Here is a 22035-nt window from a genome sequence, read left to right on the forward strand (position 1 = left end):
CATATTATTTGACATGAATCTGCATGAGTTCTACAAGGAACATGCATGATAAAAGTTCACGATGGTAGTAAGGTTTCATTATTGCAGGTCATATGATTGCTTGTAACCTTTTAATGGAGCTGCTGAACCAATAGAAACTCATCTCTTGCATGTCGCTACAATGTCATGGAATATACTTGGAATCTTAATCAGCTTTTTTCTTGTCCTTACTTGTTGGTTAGTGATGTTCCGTTAAGAAATGCATTTGTTTGGGCTGAGTGGAACTTCTTTTTTGCAGTAATGGGTTATCATAATTTTCCACTAGTAAGTGATTGGGAGAAAAGTTATGGCCCTCATCAACTTGAAAGGCCATGCTTTTTCTACCTTTGGATGAAAAGAAGAATTGGTTTCTTTGGTGGTTTTTACAGGTACAACAAAGGTGAATTTGTGGCCGTCTGATCATCGGATTCCACGGTTTGTCAAATTCAGACATCTTGAAGTGAAGCAGCAGTTAGTGTCTTCTTCACTCATATCTACTTTAGTATATACTTTATAGAGTTAAAACCATATCTTATCTGATGTATCATCTTTTGTAATGTTTCAACTAAATGGCTGTCTTTTCATATCATTTTTGGTTTTGTGGAAATACATGCATTGAGCACCAAGCAATTCCGTATGGATTGTTGACACGATGTATCGACAATCACTTCTGTTATTTAACTTCTCGGTTTGGTCAAAAAATCTCCATGCCTGAAAAACAGAAGCTACCATGGGTACATTTGTAGGACATTTGGTGCCAGGTCTGGCACTGACCCTTCTTGGCCTATGGCACACCATCAACAGTATCAAAGCCTATTGTCTCAAAGGGTCTACCAAATTTACAGTAAGGTTTTGGTACCCATTCGATGGCCCTTTTTCTAGATTCAAACACCTGGAGCTGATTTTTATCTTATCTTTTTCCCTGTTAGCAATTTTCATGCAAGTTTTAGACTTGCCTTTCCTTCGATTCCCTTTCGAACTCGACGGTTTCGAGCACGCTAGCATATTTCTCCATCTTGCTATTTTTGCAGGTTTCACACTTTCTGCTGAATTAACTCCGTCTTCCGAGATTCTATCGGTTGTTTCGGGAATCCTTGTGGCTTCTGTTTTTGGTCAAGAGGTGTTCTTACTCCATTTTCACTCAGCAGATCATGTTGGACTCGAAGGCCATTACCACTGGCTATTGCAGCTTATAGTGCTAATCTCCCTTCTAGCATCTTTAACAGTAATGTTCCTACCGAGTAGCTTGTCTGCAGCTCTTGTTCTTTCAGTTTCCGTTGTATTCCAAGGTTGTTGGTTCATGAACATGGGGTTCATGCTATGGTGTCCAAAGTTCATTCCTCGAGGATGTATAATGCAGGCCGAAATGAGGAGTGACAGCATGCATGAAGCGGTGACATGTTACTCACATGAAGACGATTTTAGGGCTAGAGCATTGGCTAACATGCAATTCAGTTGGATACTCTCTGCTATCTTAATATTCACAGGGTTCACCAGCCTCAAATTTGCTGGAAAATGTACCCCAAGGGCACAATCAACCGAATACGAGCAACTCGAAATTAGAACCAGTGATGTCCCTATAACTATTGATACCTTCAAGAGCTGATGATCCCTAGGTCTTGTAATCAATAACAAAGAAATTGGACAAGAATGGCTAATATTAAACATTGCTGAATAATGTTATGCATATTCTATAAATATTGATTTCCCTCACAGTAGCTTTCCATTTTGGATGTTATTAGATATCAATGCTAAATTTTCTTACAAGCCAATGAACTTACAACACATATAAAACAACCAAACTTCCACATAAAGTAAAAGTACAAATTTTGGGGCAATGAAAACAAGTTATGTCTTAAAATTCTCTTACTCAGCCTCTTCCAAAGAAGCTTCGATTCGAAGCAGCACAAATCCGACAGCAACACCAACAAGAACAAGGCCATTCATGATTGCTGCAATCCTGAATATCTCACCAATAGCATTGCAGGTTGAAGACAGTGCACCGCCGCCGCTTCTACCTGTCTTGCCCTTTGTCGGAGCTTTGAGTGAGCTAACAATGTTTGCAAATGATTGCTCGGTGCATACACGTTGGCCTAGTGAGACCACTTTGTTATGAGCTTTCAACCCACCAAAAGAATTCAAGCCTGTTATGTAATTCACATTGGTGTTGGTCTTCTTCTTGGGGTTAGTGGTGGCAGCAGCCAACATGGGTGGAGTGTAGGTAACTGGGGCAGTTGCCATTGTTGTAAGTTTTTTTGGTATGCAATAAAGTTGAAGAGAACAAAAATGGGGATTTACTTTTGTATGGGGAAATAGATGATGATGGATAAGGTGAAGTAAAGGGATGAATGGCTGGGAATCTGATTGGATGAGGTTAGTGTTAGCTTTAAATGGTGGCCATAAGAAATTTGAGGGCTAAATTTATGGGTTTGACTGGAATTATAAATTAAACATCAGCCCAATCTGTATATCATTCAAAATGAACAGTTTAGGATACTTACATGTTACAGCCCAAACTACAAAAAACTCCCTGGGCAGGGGAACTTTCATCTTAGAGTCCAAACTCATAGGCATGGCCTTGTTTGATCCACTATTAGGATGTTGATATGGTCTTATCATTAATTAAATTAATTAAAATTTGAACTCTTAATTTGTAACACCCCTATCCCGTAGCCATCGCTGGAATAGGACGAGGCGTTACCAGAAATTAGGAATCGGATCAGAACAGTAAAATTTTGAGCCTTTTCTTAAATAAAAGATCATTTATATATATAACTAATAGATACAAACAAAGATCGAATTTAAAACTTATAAAAGTAAACTTCTATAAGATGCCATATTCGCATGGCTTATATACAATAGTCAAAATATCATTCTACTTATAGTCTAACCTATACATGCCATAAGCTAAGTCCAAAACACATGATAACCACAATAGTAGATAGCGTGACGAAGTGCTGACGATCCCCGTGCTAATAGTAAGAGTCAACGATCTACAAAAATAAACAGAGAAACATAACATTCAAAGTAAGCTTTCATAAGCTTAGTAAGTCTTAAGCAATTTAAACAGTTGAACTTAAAAACAAACCAAATGTTCGAAATCACATAACACTTTCTGAATACAATACTATTTGGCCGATTATGCACAAACACATATCATTTTACTCCGTTTATACTCAAACTCATATAAACATAGTATTTACAAGCTTCCGGATTAACTTTAATTCTTTCAAATTTCACTAGTGTATCATTTCTTACCCACACTTACTTTCAACATTCATAGTTAAATGGCATATCGAAAACTATCTTGTAACTTTGCATAATAACTGAATGCACACATATACAAATATACATATGAATTTACCACATCTTTTCATATGCTTCTCATTACATATTCTTTATTCTCGTCAGATCAATCTCACATAAATAATATATATTCTCGTCAAATAAATCTCACATAAATAATATATATCACATACCTGAATCACTTAATGTGTAATACGAGTTCAATTTATCATCTTAGCATAGGATCTCGTAGTCATATGCTTTATCGAATTCACTAGCATTTGGCCTGCGAGGTATAAAACCCGAACATAACACCAGCACAAAGCCTATGGGACTTTAAACCCGGATACAATCTCAGCACAATTTATTTTATATACTTTTTTACTAACTTTGGCCTCATCAAATATCTAATAATATCCACATTTGATAATTGGTCATTCGGCCACATTATATACACATAAACATATGTACATTTCACACAAGCACATATATAAGATAATGCTTTTATCATTACTTGCTAATACATCATATACTTTGCTTTCATTTAAATAACCACTCAGCCATATTACATTTCTAAGTAACCATTCGGCCTCACTATACAAATAAGATAGAACACATTTTCATAAAGGCTCTTCAGATAACTTGCACACATTTAATATTAGCCATTTCGGCCTCACCACATATACATATCTTGTACATCAATTTCATCATATCAAAACCACTTATATATCATTTCCTAACATCACAATTCAAAATTCACATATGGTTCTAATCAATATCTTATAAGCAACTCAAACAGTTTTATCAATGTTTACAACATATTCTCAAGTTTACGACAAGTTGTCTTCCTGCACAACAGTCACTAAATTATTTATATCTGGAGCTACGAAACTCCGAATTAAGTTCCATAAATTTTTCTTGAAATTAGACTCATTCATATTTCTTCCATAAAATTTTAAAAATTTTTGGTTGAGCCATTTAATACATTTTATTAGTTAAAGTATTCCATGTTTCAGGGTATGACTACTCTGACCCCTGTACACTACGAACCGAATTTCTCCCTGTAAAGAATTCCAATGACCATGCCGTTTGTTTCCCGTAAAAATAGACTCAATAAGGAATCCGTTCATGTAAGGTATGACTCTTAATAATTTTTTTACAATTTATGGTGAATTTATAAAATCAGAACAGGGGATCTCGAATTCATTCAGACCCTATTTTACAAGAATTCAAATATCACACAATATAGAATTCTTTTTCTTCCCCTGTTTCTTTCATGTGAAAATAGACTCATTAAGATTTAATCCCATATTTTGTTCTGCCTCTAACTCATTTTCCACTATTTTTAGTGTATTTTCAAAGTTACACTACTGCAGTAACTCAAATCTGTCAAGGCTAAGTTACTCATTCATGATCATTGTTCACAAAATTAATACAACATCATTTCATCCATCATGGTAAGAACACATATTATGCATCATAGATCATCACATATCAAGGTATTCTCATAGGCTTAGTATACATACTTGCACAACTCGTAACATAACTCAAGTGCATACTCACCAATGACTTACCTCATTGGGACCATCATCAACTCTTTCCTTGGATTACCCGTTGAACACTTGGAATACTAATTGGATACTCGGAAAAGCCTTTGCACATAAGTGCCTCAATTGTAGCTAAAGCTACCTCATATCTAATGACATTTCAATGCTCACTCTCGAGCTAGTCATCTAGACTCATAATTCCTAGTGACATGTCACTCGTATCCTATTCTATTCCAAATGTTCAAACGGGATTTTTCCTCGTCTATTAAGGCTTTGTCTTATCATATTTCTATTAATCACATACACATTAATATTTGTACAATTCATGTAATGATAACATTTAAATACATGTATAACATGGTATTGTTTACATACAAACTTACCTCAATACTACAAAGGTAAAAAAAAAGACGTAATTATCCCTTAATCGATTTCTTTTCGTTCTAGGTCCAAATCCCAATTTTCATCATCTAAAACATCACATTCAACTTATTAAAACAATGTATTGATCAAATTAGTCCATTGACACACTTGGGCTATTTTTACAATTTTGCCCCTATATTTTACCAAAATTACCAAATTACCCCTAGGCTCGTAAAGTAATTTTTATCACATTTCTTTACTCTTTGAGTCTAGATGAACCATTTTCATAACTATAGCAACTCATAATTTCAACTATTTCACACATTTACAACTCATTTTACAAATTAGCAATCTAGCCCTTTTTAAGGTGTTTTCATGCAATTTTTTTCACAAAAGTTGTTTATTAGACAACTAGAACTCATAATCTTCCATAAAAACACAACAAACAACACATTTACTCTCATGGGAAAACCCTAGACTCTTCATCATTTTGCACATAGTCCCCTCTTATGAAAACTCATGCTTTAGGGGTTACAAAAATATAAAAATCTTCAAGAAAGACATTAAAATCACTTACTTGCTAAGCCTCAAAGTTTCTGAAAATGTGAAGCTTTCAAAACCCATTTCTTGGCTGGAAAAATCGGTGGAGAGAAGATGAAAAAGGGATGATATCATCCTAATTTTATTTTATTACCTATTTGGTTAAAAGTCACCCAATATCCAATAAATTTTGGCTTTTTTTAAAATTTTTGTCTCCCCTTAGCCGGCCACACACTTAAAAAGGGTCCAATTTCCCTTTAAAGGCCTCCAATTTTAGTTCTCTAGTCTATTAACACCTTTAGGCACTAAAATACAACTTTTACCTTTTACGCGATTTAGTCTTTTTTCGAAATTGGACTAGAAATCGCTAAAATTAACTTACCAAAATTTACATGCACTTATAAAATTATATTATAACACATAAAATAATACTAAAATAATTTTCTCTGGCCTCAGAATAGTGGTCCCGAAACCACTGTTCCGACTAGGCCCAAAATCGGGCTGTTACATAATTGAACCAAATTTTTAATCGAAATAATCAAAATTTTTACTTGTTTCTTTTATTTTTTATCTCTTGTTTATTATTTTGTTTTATTTTATTATTCATGATACTTTTTTAAGCTTGTTATAAGTATATATATAAATCTATTAATTTTTATATTTTGGACTTATATAATGCATTAGACTGATAAACGCTAAAAGTAATATGTTTTAAACTCATTTTTAATGTGTTTTTTGGTGATTATTCGATGTTAATAATGAATTTTATACTTCTAATCCTTTAAATTCATGCTTTAATGCTTAATAGAGCACTTGAGAGCAAAATGATAGAAAATTGAAGCGTCTGAGTAAGTTACAGTACCTACATGGGCTGGACTATTCCACACAACCAGACCACACAACCGTGTGACTCATACGGGCATGTGGTAGGCTACGTCGATTTCATTGGATTTCATATCGAACTTCAAAAAATCATGATTTTTACGTTTTTCAGGCATTCTAAGATGTATATATAACAGATAAGAAAATAGAAGTGAGTCATTAGAGAATATTCAAGAAAATAACTCAAAAAATACCATTGAGACTGATTTTGAAGCAGATTTTCGTTAAGATTAAATATTCCCAATTGATTTCTTAGGAGATTAGCATGAGTTTCTTTATTTCTTTTGGTTTGATATTTATAAATATTGATCTATGTTTGATTTGCTTAAATAGGAGGTTGAATAGACCTTGTTTAGAAGAAGATGTTGCGAAATTGTTGCATGCAGTCTTAAAATTAGGACAATATAAATTTACTGAATTAGAGTCAAATCTAGTGGGGAAATCCATAGTGCGAGTTAATGAGATAATAGGGGTTTTAATTATAAATAAAATTTCAATTAATTAACTTAAAGTCAGATGCTTTTATAGATATTAGCTTAATTTAGGGATTTCTACAAATCAAGATACTAAGTAAATAAATTGTGTAATTTAGGTTGATAGTTACAGATGAAATCTAGGCGGATTCTTTCCTAAATATTGTTTCGCTTAATGCTTGTTACTCGATTATTTATCTAATTTGTTCTTTGTCGTGTTTGTTAGTTAATTAAATTAGTTAAATTTAGTTTTTAAATCAATCACTCGAATTATTTAGTTAAATAATAGAAAGACAGTAATTAATAGTACTTTTAGTTCCCGTGGGAACGATATCTGTGCTTATCGTAGCTATATTATTATTTAATAGGTGCACTTATTTTAGTCAAATTTTTAGTTAATTTAGTGACACATCATAGACCTATCTAATATATTGGCCCTATTATATTTTATTGTTAATAATATCAGTTAATTAGTTAATCTAGTTAATTAACGTGTTTGGAGCTGAACTAATCAAAATTAAAAAAAAAACTTTAATCAACCCTAGATTCAATGGTTGACCGATTAACTAAACTAATTTAGTTAAAAAAAAAAGCATACCCTATCCAAGATGGTGCAATTCAGTATTTATTAAGTAGAGCTCAAACTCTAGCAACATGAGTTATTGATTGATTAAAATTCGAGCACCATAATACTTGATTCTATCAAATTATGAGCAGTTGAACTTTTTTTAAACATATTTTTATGTTAGAAAAATTACATTTTCCCCAAAGAGCTCAGTTAGGAATGAATTTAATTGTTGAGTTTTTTTTAACATATTTTTATGTTAGAAAAATTACATTTTCCCAAAAGAGGTTAATTAAGAATGAATTTAATTGAGTTCAAGTATAAAATTGAAAAATATATTTAATTGAGCTTAAGCTCGTTAACTTAATTATGTCTCGAATTAAGCTCCAATGAAATATTAAAATTTAAATTTAGGCTCCGTTTGTTTCATTGAAAATGACTTTCAAAAAATAATTTCTGAAAAATGACTCTTTTTTTTTAAAAGTTAATATTTTTTGTGATTGGATGAATCTGTGTAAAATATTTTCTGTTGTTTGGAAAATTTCCTAAAAATATTTCATAAAAGTTGTTTTCAATGAAACAAACATGCATTTGAGATTTTCTTAATTACCTTTTTTATTATTTAATTGAGTTTATTTTACATCTATAAATTTATATTTTTCATTGTTTTTTCATATATTAAAAATATTTTGTTAAATTTAGGTTCATATATAAATTATTTTTTGTTAACTAAATTATTTTGTGTGATATAAATATAAAAAATACAAAAGAAAAATCATTTTCATAAATCATAGAAACTTTAAAATTACCACAATTCAAAATCAACTCAATTCGGTTACTACTCTTGGGAAGGCTCTCAAGCGGTGCCTTTGGTTCCTTTGTTTGCAATCAATGAATAAAAAAATTGACTCTTTATGGTTTTTTAGTTCTCGAGTCTCGACATGCAATATAATATAACATCTTTCTATTTTTAGTAAGATGTACAGCAAGTCAAAAACGGTAGGATTTGAAGATGTTATTCTAATTTAATTAGTACAGGTATGATTTTGAATTTCAGAATAAGTTTGAATGCAACATATAAATATTATAAAAAAGAAATTAAGTATGATTAGAATTTATAAAAAAATTATTAAATTTTCTTTTTAGCTTGGTAATACTCAAAATACGTGCTATATGTTCTCTCTCGGTATAATCAAATTTTGCTAAATTCAATAAAAAATATTTTCTTTTACATCAATAAAATATTTTTCTTGAATTTGACGGAAGAAAAATGTCTGGCAAGAAATCGTGAGAGAGTCTAGTCAATAAAACTTTTCAACAACTACAACCATCTTAAACATGACATGTTTTTCTTTTGGAAATATAATCTTAAAACATGCAACAACATTTTTTAAAGTTAAACCAAACTGTTAATAAATGGAGGTCGGTCCAATATATTAATAAACTATAGAAATAATAAAATTTCCAAAGGGTTACGTATCGCATATTAGAAGAAGCGATCGATAATATTCGAGTGATAGCATGATATCTTGCGAATTAAGTTGATCTTGTCTGTCTGACAAATAAACAAATTTTTATGGATTCCGAGTTCCGACAATATCCATATATATATCGTTCGGGTACTTGTTGTTTCATTATCTTCATTTTACACTCAAAAAAATAGAAAGAAAGAAATATTACAAATTCTCTCACAAGCTACAAGCCTACAGCCTTAAAATAGGAACCAAATCAAAGGCACAACAATGGCTCCTTTTTCCAAGATAGTTGAGCTGGCTGATTTAAGGGAACTCACGATTACATGTAGTTCTGAGCCATTCCCTGATGCGGCCAATTGTGGCCATCTAAAGGTCATAGATGATAAGCAACACTTACTGTCTTAATTCTTAAATGATAAGCAACGTTGCAGCAGAATAGTAAGCTGCTTGCGCTTCATTTCTATATTTTATGAATACAAATTTCTAGCTATGTTGATATGTTTGTAACCAATGAATACAAAAGGATATGGTGATACATAACTATTTTGAAAAGATTCAATCAAGTCCCAAAGATGCTGGGATTGGGGAATCGCCTGCCTATCATTCTTTTACGTACCGCCATGCATCGTCTGTTTCTAGTTGTCGACATTTTTAGTAGGACAAAATCTAGGACGTGAGGCTCTAAAATATCAGGCTGACGCACACCAAGTGTCGCAACCCTCGTAATAAAATTCAATAAAGTGTGTTTTTTTTGTTCTTAAAAAACTATTTTATCATTTAACAAGACATTGAATGTATAAATATTTTTTTAGCAAAGTAGTAGCACGACATCATGCGTACTAAGTGTTGTTCCAATAGGGTCGGAAGCGTGTAAATTATTGTACTAAAAAATCACACAAAGTTCAATTCCCAGGGAAGAGAGGTGGATCACATGGATCTCTTAAATACCAAGTCTTTCCTTAGTCAGAATATCCCTTCTATAGTAATTTAATAGCACAATTAAATACTACTATTATACCCTCAAATATTGAAAGAAAAATAGGACAAGAAAGAACACAAGAGTTTTAACGAGGTTCGGTAAATTATACCTACGTCCTCGGGCACTAACACCAGATGATAACTTTACTATCTTCAAAATATTACAAACAAATAGAATTCCTTAAGAATTCTCAAATGGGAGAAGAAAGAAAACTAAGAGAGAAAGATTGGTTGGGATGGTGTAAATGAGAAATGGTTAGGCCTATTTATAGTTGAGGTTCAGGGATTAACTTGCAAATGGCCTAAAAAATTAGGGACCAAAATTACAATTATCCCATTCAACTTTAAACAACTTGCCTACCATTTTTTTTTCTTTCGGTGCCACTTGCACCTCCCATTTTTTTGACTTTTCAACACCCCCTTTAATTTGACTTTTCAACAATCTCCACCTTGAAGATTTGATTAGGATAATCACATCTTCACACACTTCCTTCAACTCCCCAAATTCGATAAAGTTATCTTTTGTAGTGCCTCCAAATGCGCTCTCGAGCGCCATACACCTGAAGGTGCTCAAATTCTCAGGATGTTAATCAAGTTCAAACAATGATTAAACTTGATTGTTGTTACCACCTTGGTCATCATATCTGCGAGATTATTTGCTGTCGGAATCTTCTGAAGTAGAATTTTTCCTTTTTCAAAGACTTCCCGCACAAAGTGATATCTTACGTCGATATGCTTGGTTCTTGAATGATAGACTTGATTTTTCGCTAAATGAATAGCGCTCTGACTGTCACAATATAAACTTATGTGACTTTGAACAACTCCTAAGTCTTTCAACAATCCATTAAGCCAAATAGCCTCCTTAACAGCTTCTGTAACTGCCATATATTCTGCCTCTGTAGTAGACACAGCTACTGTAGACTGTAAGGTAGACTTCCAACTCACTGGGGCTTTCGCAAGAGTAAACAGATACCCCGTAGTTGAACGACGTTTATCTAAATCACTAGCAAAGTCGGAATCAACATATCCAACTACAAACTGACCAAATGCTTCATCCTGTTCAAAAATTAAACCAACATCTACGGTTTTTTGAAGATACCGTAGAATCCATTTCACAGCTTGCCAATGTCCTTTTCCAGGATCATGCATATACCTGCTCACAACTCCAACAACTTGTGAAATGTCAGGCCGCGTACACACCATCGCATACATCAAACTCCCAACTGTATTAGCATATGGGACTTTTGCCATATATTCTCTTTCTTCTTCAGTTTTCGGAGATAATTGAGCACTAAGTTTCAAATGAGAAGCAAGTGGGGTACTTACATGTTTTGTGTTTTCATTTACACCAAAACATTGTAATACATTTTTCAGATATTGCTTCTGATTCAAACAAAGCTTGCCTCTCTGTCTATCTCTACTTATCTCCATGTCGAGAATCTTCTTGGCCTCACCTAGATCTTTCATCTCGAACTCTTGATTCAACTGAGCCTTCAGCTTATCTATCTCTTTTTGGCTCTTCGAAGTGATTAACATATCATCAACATACAAGAGTAGATAAATGAAAGATCCGTCATGCAGCTTCTGCAAATACACACAATTGTCATATTTTCTTCTTGTGTACTTCTGCCTTCTCATAAAGCTATCAAATCGCTTGTACCACTGCCTCAGGGATTGCTTCAATCCATATAGCGATTTGTTCAGCTTACAAACCCAATTTCTACCACCAGCATCTGTGTATCCTTCGGGCTGGGTCATATAGATCTCCTCTTCTAACTCACCATGCAATAAAGTCGTCTTAACATCAAGTTGAGCTAGTTCCAAATTCAACTGTGCTACCAAGGCCAACAAAATTCTAATGGAGGAATGCTTCACAACAGGGGAAAATACATCATTGTAGCCAATTCCCTCCTTCTGAGCGTAGCCTTTAGCTACCAATCTTGCCTTGTAGCGAATATCCTTCTTGCTAGGAGATCCATCTTTCTTTGCGAATACCCACTTGCATCCGATTGCCCTTTTACCTTTTGGTAATTGCGCCAACTCCCAAGTATTGTTCTTCAAGAGAGACTGCATTTCTTCATCCATGGTGTTTTTCCATTTATCACTTTCTAAGCTTTGTATTGCTTCTTGATAAGTGATAGGAATATCATCAACAACGGGAAGGGCGTAGGCCACCATATCAGTAAATCGAGCAGGTTTACGAATTTCTCTCCGTGGCCTTGCAACTGCAACTGGTTCTGGTGTACTTAGTGGTTCTTGGGTCAGAACCTCTTCAACCTTTAATTCCTCCATTGTGGCTGGAGAATTAGACTTATTAACTGGGCAAATCCCCATCTGCTCAAACTCCACCTGTTTTGGAGTACACTCCACCTGCTGTGGAGTATTACTCGTCTGAATATCTTTATCTGCTACATTTTTCAATGTGGCAGGTTCATCAAAGGTAACATCTCTGCTACAGATCATTTTCTTTGTGCTTAAGCACCAAAGACGAAATCCCTTCACTCCAGAAGTGATTCCCATAAAGAGAGCTTTCTTTGCCCTCGGATCTAACTTTGACTCCTTCACATGGTAATATGCAGTGGATCCAAACACATGTAAGGAATCATAATCTGTAGCCGATTTTCCAGACCATACCTCCATAGGAGTTTTTCTTTCTAATGCAGATGATGGCAAACGATTAACAAGATGGCCAGCGTATGTCACAGCCTCAGCCCAAAATTGCTTGCCCAACCCAGCATTGGACAACATACATTGAACTTTCTCCAGCAATGTTCGATTCATACGCTCTGCCAATCCATTCTGCTGTGGTGTATCCCTAACTGTGAAGTGTCGAACAATACCATACTCTTGGCACACATCGAAGAACGGATCACTTTTATATTCCCCTCCATTGTCCGTCCTAAGCCGCTTGATTTTCTTGCCAGTCTGGTTTTCGATCATAGTTTTCCATTTAAGAAAAACTCTAAGCACTTCATCCTTAGTTCTCATGGTATACACCCAAACTCTTCTGGAAAAGTCATCAACAAAAGTAACAAAGTAGTGTTTTCCTCCCAATGAAGGTGTCTTGGAAGGCCCCCACATATCTGAGTGAACATATTCCAAAATACCTTTTGTATTATGGATAGCAGTACCGAATTTCACTCTCTTTTGCTTTCCCAGAACACAATACTCGTAAAATTTTAATTTGCAAGCCTTTGCACCTTTCAACAATCCTTGCTTTGCTAGAATTTGCAAGGATTTTTCGCTGGCATGTCCCAACTTCATATGCCACAACTGCATTGAGTCCAATGCTTTGTTACCGGAAGCTGTAGCGACTGCTCCAATAACTATACTACCTTGGTAGTAATACAAGTTATTTTTTCTGATGCCCTTCAATATCACAAGTGCGCCAGATGTCACTTTCAAAATCCCATCTCTCATAGTAACAACTGAACCATTGGATTCCAAGGCTCCTAATGAGATGAGATTTTTCTTCAAACTGGGCACGTACCGAACATCAGTCAGAACTCTGGTTGATCCATCTTGATTCTTTAATTGGATTGAACCTATCCCAACAGTTTTACAGGCATTGTCATTGCCCATATAAACAACTCCTCCATTTAGTTCTACTAAATCAGAGAACCACTCCCGGTTAGGGGACATATGATAGGTACAACCCGAATCTAATATCCACTCATCTGAATGGAACGACGATGATGATGCAACCAGTGATAGTTCAGAGTCACTAGTATCATGTTTTGCAACACAAGCATCTACAGCAGCTTTTCCCTTATTCTTCAGCTTTGGACAATTTTTCTTCCAGTGGCATTTCTCATGACAAAAGGCACATTCATCTTTCCCGAGTCTGGACTTTGACTTTGATCTCCCCTTCTGAGTTTTCTTCCGAGTGTATGAACGACCTCGGACTACTAAAGCTTCTGTATCTCTGATTGAGTTTTTCTGTTTGTCCTTCTTTCTCTGTTCATAACTGTATAAGGCCGCACAGACTTCGCTCAGAGATATATCACTCCTGCCATGAAGTAGAGTAGTTTCTAGGAACTCAAACTCCTCAGGAAGTGACCCCAACAGTATCAAAGCCAAATCTTCATCTTTGAATGTCTCATCCATATTTAGCAAATCAGTGACTAACTGATTAAATTTGGTGATGTGATCATTCATTGTGGTACTTGGGACGTAAGTGAAACGAAACAATCTTTTCTTCAAGTGGAGCTTATTTTGACTGTTTTTCTTCAAAAAATTTTATTCAAGTGCCACCCACAACTTATTTGCAGAAGTCTCCTTTGAAAAAGCATACCTCTGCTTTCGAGAAAGGCATGATCGAATTGTGCCACATGCCAACCGATTGATCGCCTTCCAATCTTTCTCCTGTACATCATCTGGTTTCTCGTCATCAATGGAAATGTCTAGACCCTGCTGAAAAAGGGCATCTAGAACCTCACTTTGCCACATACAAAAATGGCCCGTGCCATCAAAGATCTCCACGGCCAGTCTTGCATTTGAAATTGTCGGTCTTGTCCACATAGACGATGTTGAAGCTCCTACACCGACCGTTTTCTCCATAATCTTTCAATATACCTAAGGAAATCTTTTCTGATGTGGAAGATCAGTTCAAACTGCAACCACAGAGCATACTACGATTAACCTTCGGCTCTTGATACCACTTGTTGTTCCAATAGGGTCGGAAGCGTGTAAATTATTGTACTAAAAAATCACACAAAGTTCAATTCCCAGGGAAGAGAGGTGGATCACATGGATCTTTTAAATACCAAGTCTTTCTTTAGTCAGAATATCCCTTCTATAGTAATTTAATAGCACAATTAAATACTACTATTATACCCTCAAATATTGAAAGAAAAATAGGACAAGAAAGAACACAAGAGTTTTAACGAGGTTCGATAAATTATACCTACGTCCTCGGGCACTAACACCAGATGATAACTTTACTATCTTCAAAATATTACAAACAAATAGAATTCCTTAAGAATTCTCAAATGGGAGAAGAAAGAAAACTAAGAGAGAAAGATTGGTTGGGATGGTGTAAATGAGAAATGGTTAGGCCTATTTATAGTTGAGGTTCAGGGACTAACTTGCAAATGGCCTAAAAAATTAGGGACCAAAATTGCAATTATCCCATTCAACTTTAAACAACTTGCCTGCCATTTTTTTTTCTTTCGGTGCCACTTCACCTTCCATTTTTTTGACTTTTCAACACCCCTTTTAATTTGACTTTTCAACACTAAGCTGATATTTTCTGCCTGAGAAATAAACAATTGTTTTACTGATTATTTTTCTTTTAGGGCAAAGTTTATCGATTCTGACTCTATATATAGCTATCAAGGGTTCTTCATTTTCCATTCCAAAAAAAAAGAAAAAATAAAAATTCAAATTCTCTCTTAAGCTACAACCTAACTTAGTATGCAAATCAAAGCTACAACAATGGTTCTTTTGTTAGTTAATGAAGCAGATGAAAGGCAACTCAGAGTTACATTCACAGAGTCATTCCTTCGTGCTCGTGAGCTGATGTTCAGAGATTCCGGTCTTGGGCCATTGACCTTCAGGTGTGCTCAGAGAGGAAACATAATGACCTTTTCAGGTGCGGATTGGTTGAAATACCAACAAAGATATGGAATTAGAGGTGGTGACGTGATCTCCATTGAGGGCATCGCTAACAATCAATGCGAGACATTTGAAGTGATCAGAGCAAGAGCGAATCCAGAACATACTTCCGGGGGGGCCGCATGAAATTGTGCAAGATATATATATTATGATATCTACATCTATTAATGTATGCATATTATGTAAGGTTATGTGTGGATTATAATTATAAGTAAGTTATTATGTGGTTCTTATATCTCATATTCTAGTTTCGTGTTTGAAATTTATGTTTTGTTTAAGAGTGAATAGATTATTTTTTATGAATCGAAGTGTGGGAACCTCAAATATATATATTGAACAATTTATAATTCCTTGTAAGTTTCGATGTTGATAATGCAGTAAAAGTATTACTGGCAGAGGAAGATTGCAAAGAGAAGTAGGAGAAGAAGATTGGCGAGGTTGAAAGCGGAGATGGAAGAGATAAGGAAAGAGCAAAAAAGCATAAAAGAAGGGCAAAGGCAAGTTAGAAAAAGAATGGAAGCCATAGGCGAAGAATGCGAACAACTCAGCAAAGTAATCCGGCAAAGGGCTGTTACTCAAATCCGGTTGGCTATCATGTTCAACATCGTCAAGGCTCGAGAAGAAGAAGTTTGGCGAGGTTGAATGCAGAGATGGAAGAGATAAGGAAAGAGCACAAAAGCATAAAAGAAGGGAAAAGGCAAGTTCGAAAAAGAATGGAAGCCATAGGCGAAGAATGCGAACAACTCAGCAAAGTAATCCGGCAAAGGGCTGTTACTCAAATCCGGTTGGCTATCATGTTCAACATCGTCAAGGCTCGAGAAGAAGAAGTTTGGCGAGGTTGAATGCAGAGATGGAAGAGATAAGGAAAGAGCAAAAAAGCATAAAAGAAGGGCAAAGGCAAGTTCGAAAAAGAATGGAAGCCATAGGCGAAGAATGCGAACAACTCAGCAAAGTTATCCGGCAAAGGGCTGTTACTCAAATCCGGTTGGCTATCATGTTCAACATCGTCAAGGCTCGAGAATAAGAAGTTTAGCGAGGTTGAATGTAGAGATGGAAGAGATAAGGAAAGAGCAAAAAAGCATAAAAGAAGGGCAAAGGCAAGTTCGAAAAAGAATGGAAGCCATAGGCGAAGAATGCGAACAACTCAACAAAGTAATCCGGTAAACGGCTGTTACTCAAATCCGGTTGGCTATCATGTTCAACATCGTCAAGGCTCGAGAAGAAGAAGTTTGGCGAGGTTGAATGCAAAGATGGAAGAGATAAGGAAAGAGCAAAAAAGCATAAAAGAAGGGCAAAGGCAAGTTCGAAAAAGAATGGAAGCCATAGGCGAAGAATGCGAACAACTCAGCAAAGTAATCCGGCAAACGGCTGTTACTCAAATCCGGTTGGCTTTCATGTTCAACATCGTCAAGTCTCGAGAAGAAGAAGTTTGGCGAGGTTGAATGCAGAGATGGAAGAGATAAGGAAAGAGCAAAAAAGCATAAAAGAAGGGCAAAGGCAAGTTCGTAAAAGAATGGAAGCCATAGGTGAAGAATAGTAATCCGGCAAAGGGCTGTGACTCAAATCCGGTTGGCTATCATGTTCAACATCGTCAAGGCTCGAGAAGAAGAAGTTTGGCGAGGTTGAATGCAGAAATGGAAGAGATAAGGAAAGAGCAAAAAAGCATAAAAGAAGGGCAAAGGCAAGTTCGAAAAAGAATGGAAGCCATAGGCGAAGAATGCGAACAACTCAGCAAAGTAATCCGGCAAACGGCTGTTACTCAAATCCGGTTGGCTTTCATGTTCAACATCGTCAAGTCTCGAGAAGAAGAAGTTTGGCGAGGTTGAATGCAGAGATGGAAGAGATAAGGAAAGAGCAAAAAAGCATAAAAGAAGGGCAAAGGCAAGTTCGAAAAAGAATGGAAGCCATAGGTGAAGAATAGTAATCCGGCAAAGGGCTGTGACTCAAATCCGGTTGGCTATCATGTTCAACATCCTCAAGGCTTGAGAAGAAGAAGTTTGGCGAGGTTGAATGCAGAGATGGAACAGATAAAGAAAGAGCAAAAAAGCATAAAAGAAGGGCAAAGGCAAGATTCAGAAAATATCGAACCTGCTGCAAATATCGAACAACCATTGACTATCAATAGATTCAGGAAGATTGTCAACAAAGATAGACGTCGCCATCGAACAACTAAAGTTGGCTTCGTAAAACCCTACTTTATTCATTATTATATTATAATCATTCTTTGGGAACAAGTTTCAGAAAACTCCCATTTTTATGACGTCACTGATGTTCGACCTAGTTTAGCATGCAGGCATGAACTAGTAAAATATTTTCCCTCACAAGAACATGACGTTAACTAAGCCCAGTCTCGCGAACAAAATATGCACGTTAGATATATTTTCCCTCACGCCGCCAATTTTGCTGATCCTTATAATAAATTTCAATAAAGAATGTTTTCTTGCTTTTTTTCCAGTTGATCAATAAAATAAAATATTTTTAGCATAATAATTATATCAGTGTTTATTAGTGTCTACACAAACACAAATTAATCAAATCCACAACAGAATACTCACCATTCATAATATAGAAATTATATAAAAAAACAAAACATTGTTTATTTATTTATTGAGAAAATTCTATTTAACGACATATTGCTCTTTATTTATTATTATATTATGTATGTATATTTATAGTATATACAAAACAGAATGGAGCAAATATTATAATCATTCTTCTAGAAAAAGTTCCAGAAAAATCCCCAAATTAGATGACGTCACTGATGTTTGACCTAGTTTAGCACAGAATGAAGACGATATTAAGAAAATATATATGCCTCAATGCATGCTTATGTAAAAACATTCGACTCTGCGGAGCTTGTCGAGTGATTTCAATTCAGCCTCAGCTTGCTCGCGATATATCATTCATTTTATATAAAACCTTAGAAGAAGCGGTACGTATTGCATATTAGAAGAAGCGATAATAATAGAGTGATAGCACGATATCTTGCGAACTAAGTTGATCTTGTCTATCTGACAAATATATATATATATATAGTTGGGGTACTCGTTGTTTCATCATCTTCATTTTACACTCAAAAAAATAGAAAGAAAGAAATATTACAAATTCTCTCTCAAGCTACAAGCCTACAACCTTAAAATAGGAACGTCCAAATCAAAGGCACAACAATGGCTCCTTTTTCCAAGATAGTTGAGCTGGCTGATTTAAGGGAACTCACGATTACATGTAGTTCTGAGCCATTCCCTGATGCGGCCAATTGTGGTCATCTAAAGGTCATAGATGACCGTCGTGTACCATGGGACTTTGAATACAGGGTCAAGAACAGAAACAGAAGGGTGTTATCTGGTAAGGACTGGGGGAAATTCATTACAACCAATAAGGTTCAAGCTGGTCATAAGGTCACCATTGAGAGGCTCTCTCAGACAGAATACAAGATTGAAGTGAGTAGGACCTGATTGCCGCATTGCAAGATATATATGTATTATGCCATCTACGTCTCCTAATTCATGCATGCATTATCTCTCCGTTATCAAGTCGTGTCTGTACGTCAGTACGTCATATTTTATTGTCATGGTTGAAATTCATATTTTATCTTAAAACGAATTGTAGGATCTTAAGGAAGTTATATTGTTATTTGTGTCTTGTAAATCATTTTATATGTATTAGAATATATATGATGCACACACGTGTGTGTATATGTATAATCAAATTGTAAGAATAATATATGTTGAGATTCATTACTTATTTTATATTGTTGATTTGAAATATTCAAATGATATATCGATCAGACATGAAAATTAGTGCGAAGAAATTTAAAGTTTATGTAAAATCGATTTTAAAAGTTGTAAAATCTTAACCTTTAAACCTACATTAAGCTTGTTTATTTAAGACTAATTAATGATGAGGTGGCTTGTTCAATCCAAGAAAAGCCACGTGAAAGGCAAAATGCAACCGCTTCAGTCGAACGAACGACAGAAACAAATTTGTGTCGGTCCATACGCATATATTGCGTGCAAACATGAAGATAATGATCCCTTTGCAATTGAATTCAACTAGCTAGTTAATTAAATGTTCATATCTTTTTACTGCATGTTTCTTTCTTTGGAAGAAAAAGACATGCAATTTATTACAGAGCAAACATTATAATCATTCTTCTAGGACAAGTCACTGATGTTTGACCTAGTTTATCGTGGATGCATGCATGAGCCATGATGACTTCAAGTTATCTTGCGATAGATAACCGATTAAGAACATATATAGGCCTCAATCAAGCCGCAAAACTATTTTGAAATGTTTCAAGTCAACTCTGCCAAATCCTTCTATTTTCTTTGTCTTTTTTTTTTGACATGTAATGTAATAAGGTCTTCTATTTTTTAGTAAAATTTAGAGCAAGACAAAAACCTATGACGTGCGATTCAGAAACATCATGCTGACAACACCCAAGATACGCACGTTATATAAATTTTCTCTCATATTATAATCAATTTTTGCTGCCCCTTCCTCGTAATAAATAATAAAATTCAATAAAAATACTTGTTTTACATCAATAATATAATATTCTTGAATTTGACTAAAAAATGTCTCGCTCGACATTGTCCGAGAGCCTACTCAACAAATAAAATAATAATTAATAAAAATATTTGATATATTAAATAAATAAAAAACACGAACTCTTCAACACCTATAACCAGTCTTTAAACATAACTTGAAACTCTTCAATGACTGTTTCACAACATTATAAAACAATTAACCTCGCGCTAATTTAAAGTTGCATTATCAAGATTACATAAATTTGAATTTTAAAGATGATATTGTTGGAACAACAATCATGAAATTAGAAAATATCAGATATATATATAGTGGCCGAAAGGTTATATATAAAAGCATTCAACTTTCAAAGTCGATCGAAAGGTTTAAAACTCTGCTCGTGATATACCATATTTTATAGCAAGATTACAAGAATAAAGGTATTTGGATGTATATTTTCAATTTTGGGTTGTCTTTAATCACGACTCTCGTAACAACTAAACTAAGAATTCAACACTTACTGTCTTAATTCTTAAATGATAAGCAACGTTGCAGCAGAATAGTAATCTGCTCGCGCTTCATTACAATGTTTTGTGACTAAATATTATTACCGTATGTTGATTTATAAAGCGGCAAAAAAAGATTCATTAAGTCCCAAAGATGCTGGTATTGGGGGATCGGCTGCTAAACATTCTTTTAGGTAACGCCATGCATGATCTATTTCTACTTGCCGACATTTTTAGTAGGACAAAATCTATGACGCGAGCCTTTAAAATATTACGCTGTCGCACGGCAAGTGCTGCAACTCTCGTAATAAAATTCAATAAAGTGTGTTTAATTTTATCATAAAAAAATATTTGATCATTAACAAGACATTGAATGTATAAATATTTTTTTAGCAGAGTAGTAGCACGACATCGTGCGAACTAAGCTGATATTGTCTGCCTCAGATATAAACAGGTGTTTTATTGATTATTTCTCATTTAGGGCAAAGTTTATCGGTTTAGACTCTATATATAGCAAGGGTTCTTCTTCATTTCGTTTCATCATCTTCATTTTACGCTAAAAAAAAATCAAATTCTCTCTCAAGCTACAACCTTAAGTTAGTATCCAAATCAAAGCCACAACAATGGTTCTTTTGTTAGTTGATCAAGCAGTTGAGAAGCAACTCATAGTTATATTCACAGAATCATCTAAGGCCCCTGCGGAGTTGAAGGTCAGAGATGCGGGTCCTGTGCCATTGAAGTTCAAGCGTATCAAGAACGGAAACAAAATGATTTTATCAGGCGAGCATTGGTGGAAACTCCGTTCAACCAATGACATTTTAAACGGTTACAGAATCACCGTTGAGCGCATCACTAACCATGAGTACAAGATAGTTGAAGTGCGGAAACCATGATAGATGAATTGCAAGCTATCTACATCTGTTAATGCATGCATATTATGTCAGGCTATGTGTGAATTATAATTATAAGTAAGTTATTAAGTGGTTCCTATATGTCATATTCTAGTTTCATGTTTGAAATTTGTGCTTTGTTTAAGAATGAATAGATTTTTATATATATATATAAAAGAGCTATATTGTAATTTGTGTCTTATAAGTCATATTAAAGACGAGAAATTTGAAATTTTTAGGAATGTTGAATTTAAGAGTTATAAAATCATAATTTTTATGACTTTATATATAAAGGATATTGAGAATTTCACTCCAATATTGTATTGTTAAAATCTCAACTCGAATATCAACATTTGAAACATGTTTACTA

At 34.7% G+C, this 22035-nt stretch overlaps 2 protein-coding genes across 2 annotated transcripts; one reads left to right on the plus strand and one right to left on the minus strand.

Moving 5' to 3' along the window:
- Positions 1 to 748: 748 nt before the first annotated feature.
- Positions 749 to 1731, plus strand: LOC107938841 (transmembrane protein 45A). Its single transcript, XM_016872083.2, has one exon. The coding sequence runs from the start codon at positions 749 to 751 to the stop codon at positions 1622 to 1624; it is 876 nt and encodes a 291-aa protein (XP_016727572.2). The 3' UTR covers positions 1625 to 1731.
- A 3-nt stretch (positions 1732 to 1734) lies between these two features.
- On the minus strand, positions 1735 to 2259 carry LOC107938842 (uncharacterized). The gene has a single exon (XM_016872084.2). It carries the CDS (start codon positions 2257 to 2259, stop codon positions 1885 to 1887), a length of 375 nt encoding a protein of 124 aa, XP_016727573.2. The 3' UTR covers positions 1735 to 1884.
- Between the last annotated feature and the right edge of the window lie 19776 nt (positions 2260 to 22035).

Source organism: Gossypium hirsutum, chromosome A03 (genome assembly GCF_007990345.1).
Source record: "Gossypium hirsutum isolate 1008001.06 chromosome A03, Gossypium_hirsutum_v2.1, whole genome shotgun sequence".
NCBI lineage: Eukaryota > Viridiplantae > Streptophyta > Magnoliopsida > Malvales > Malvaceae > Gossypium > Gossypium hirsutum.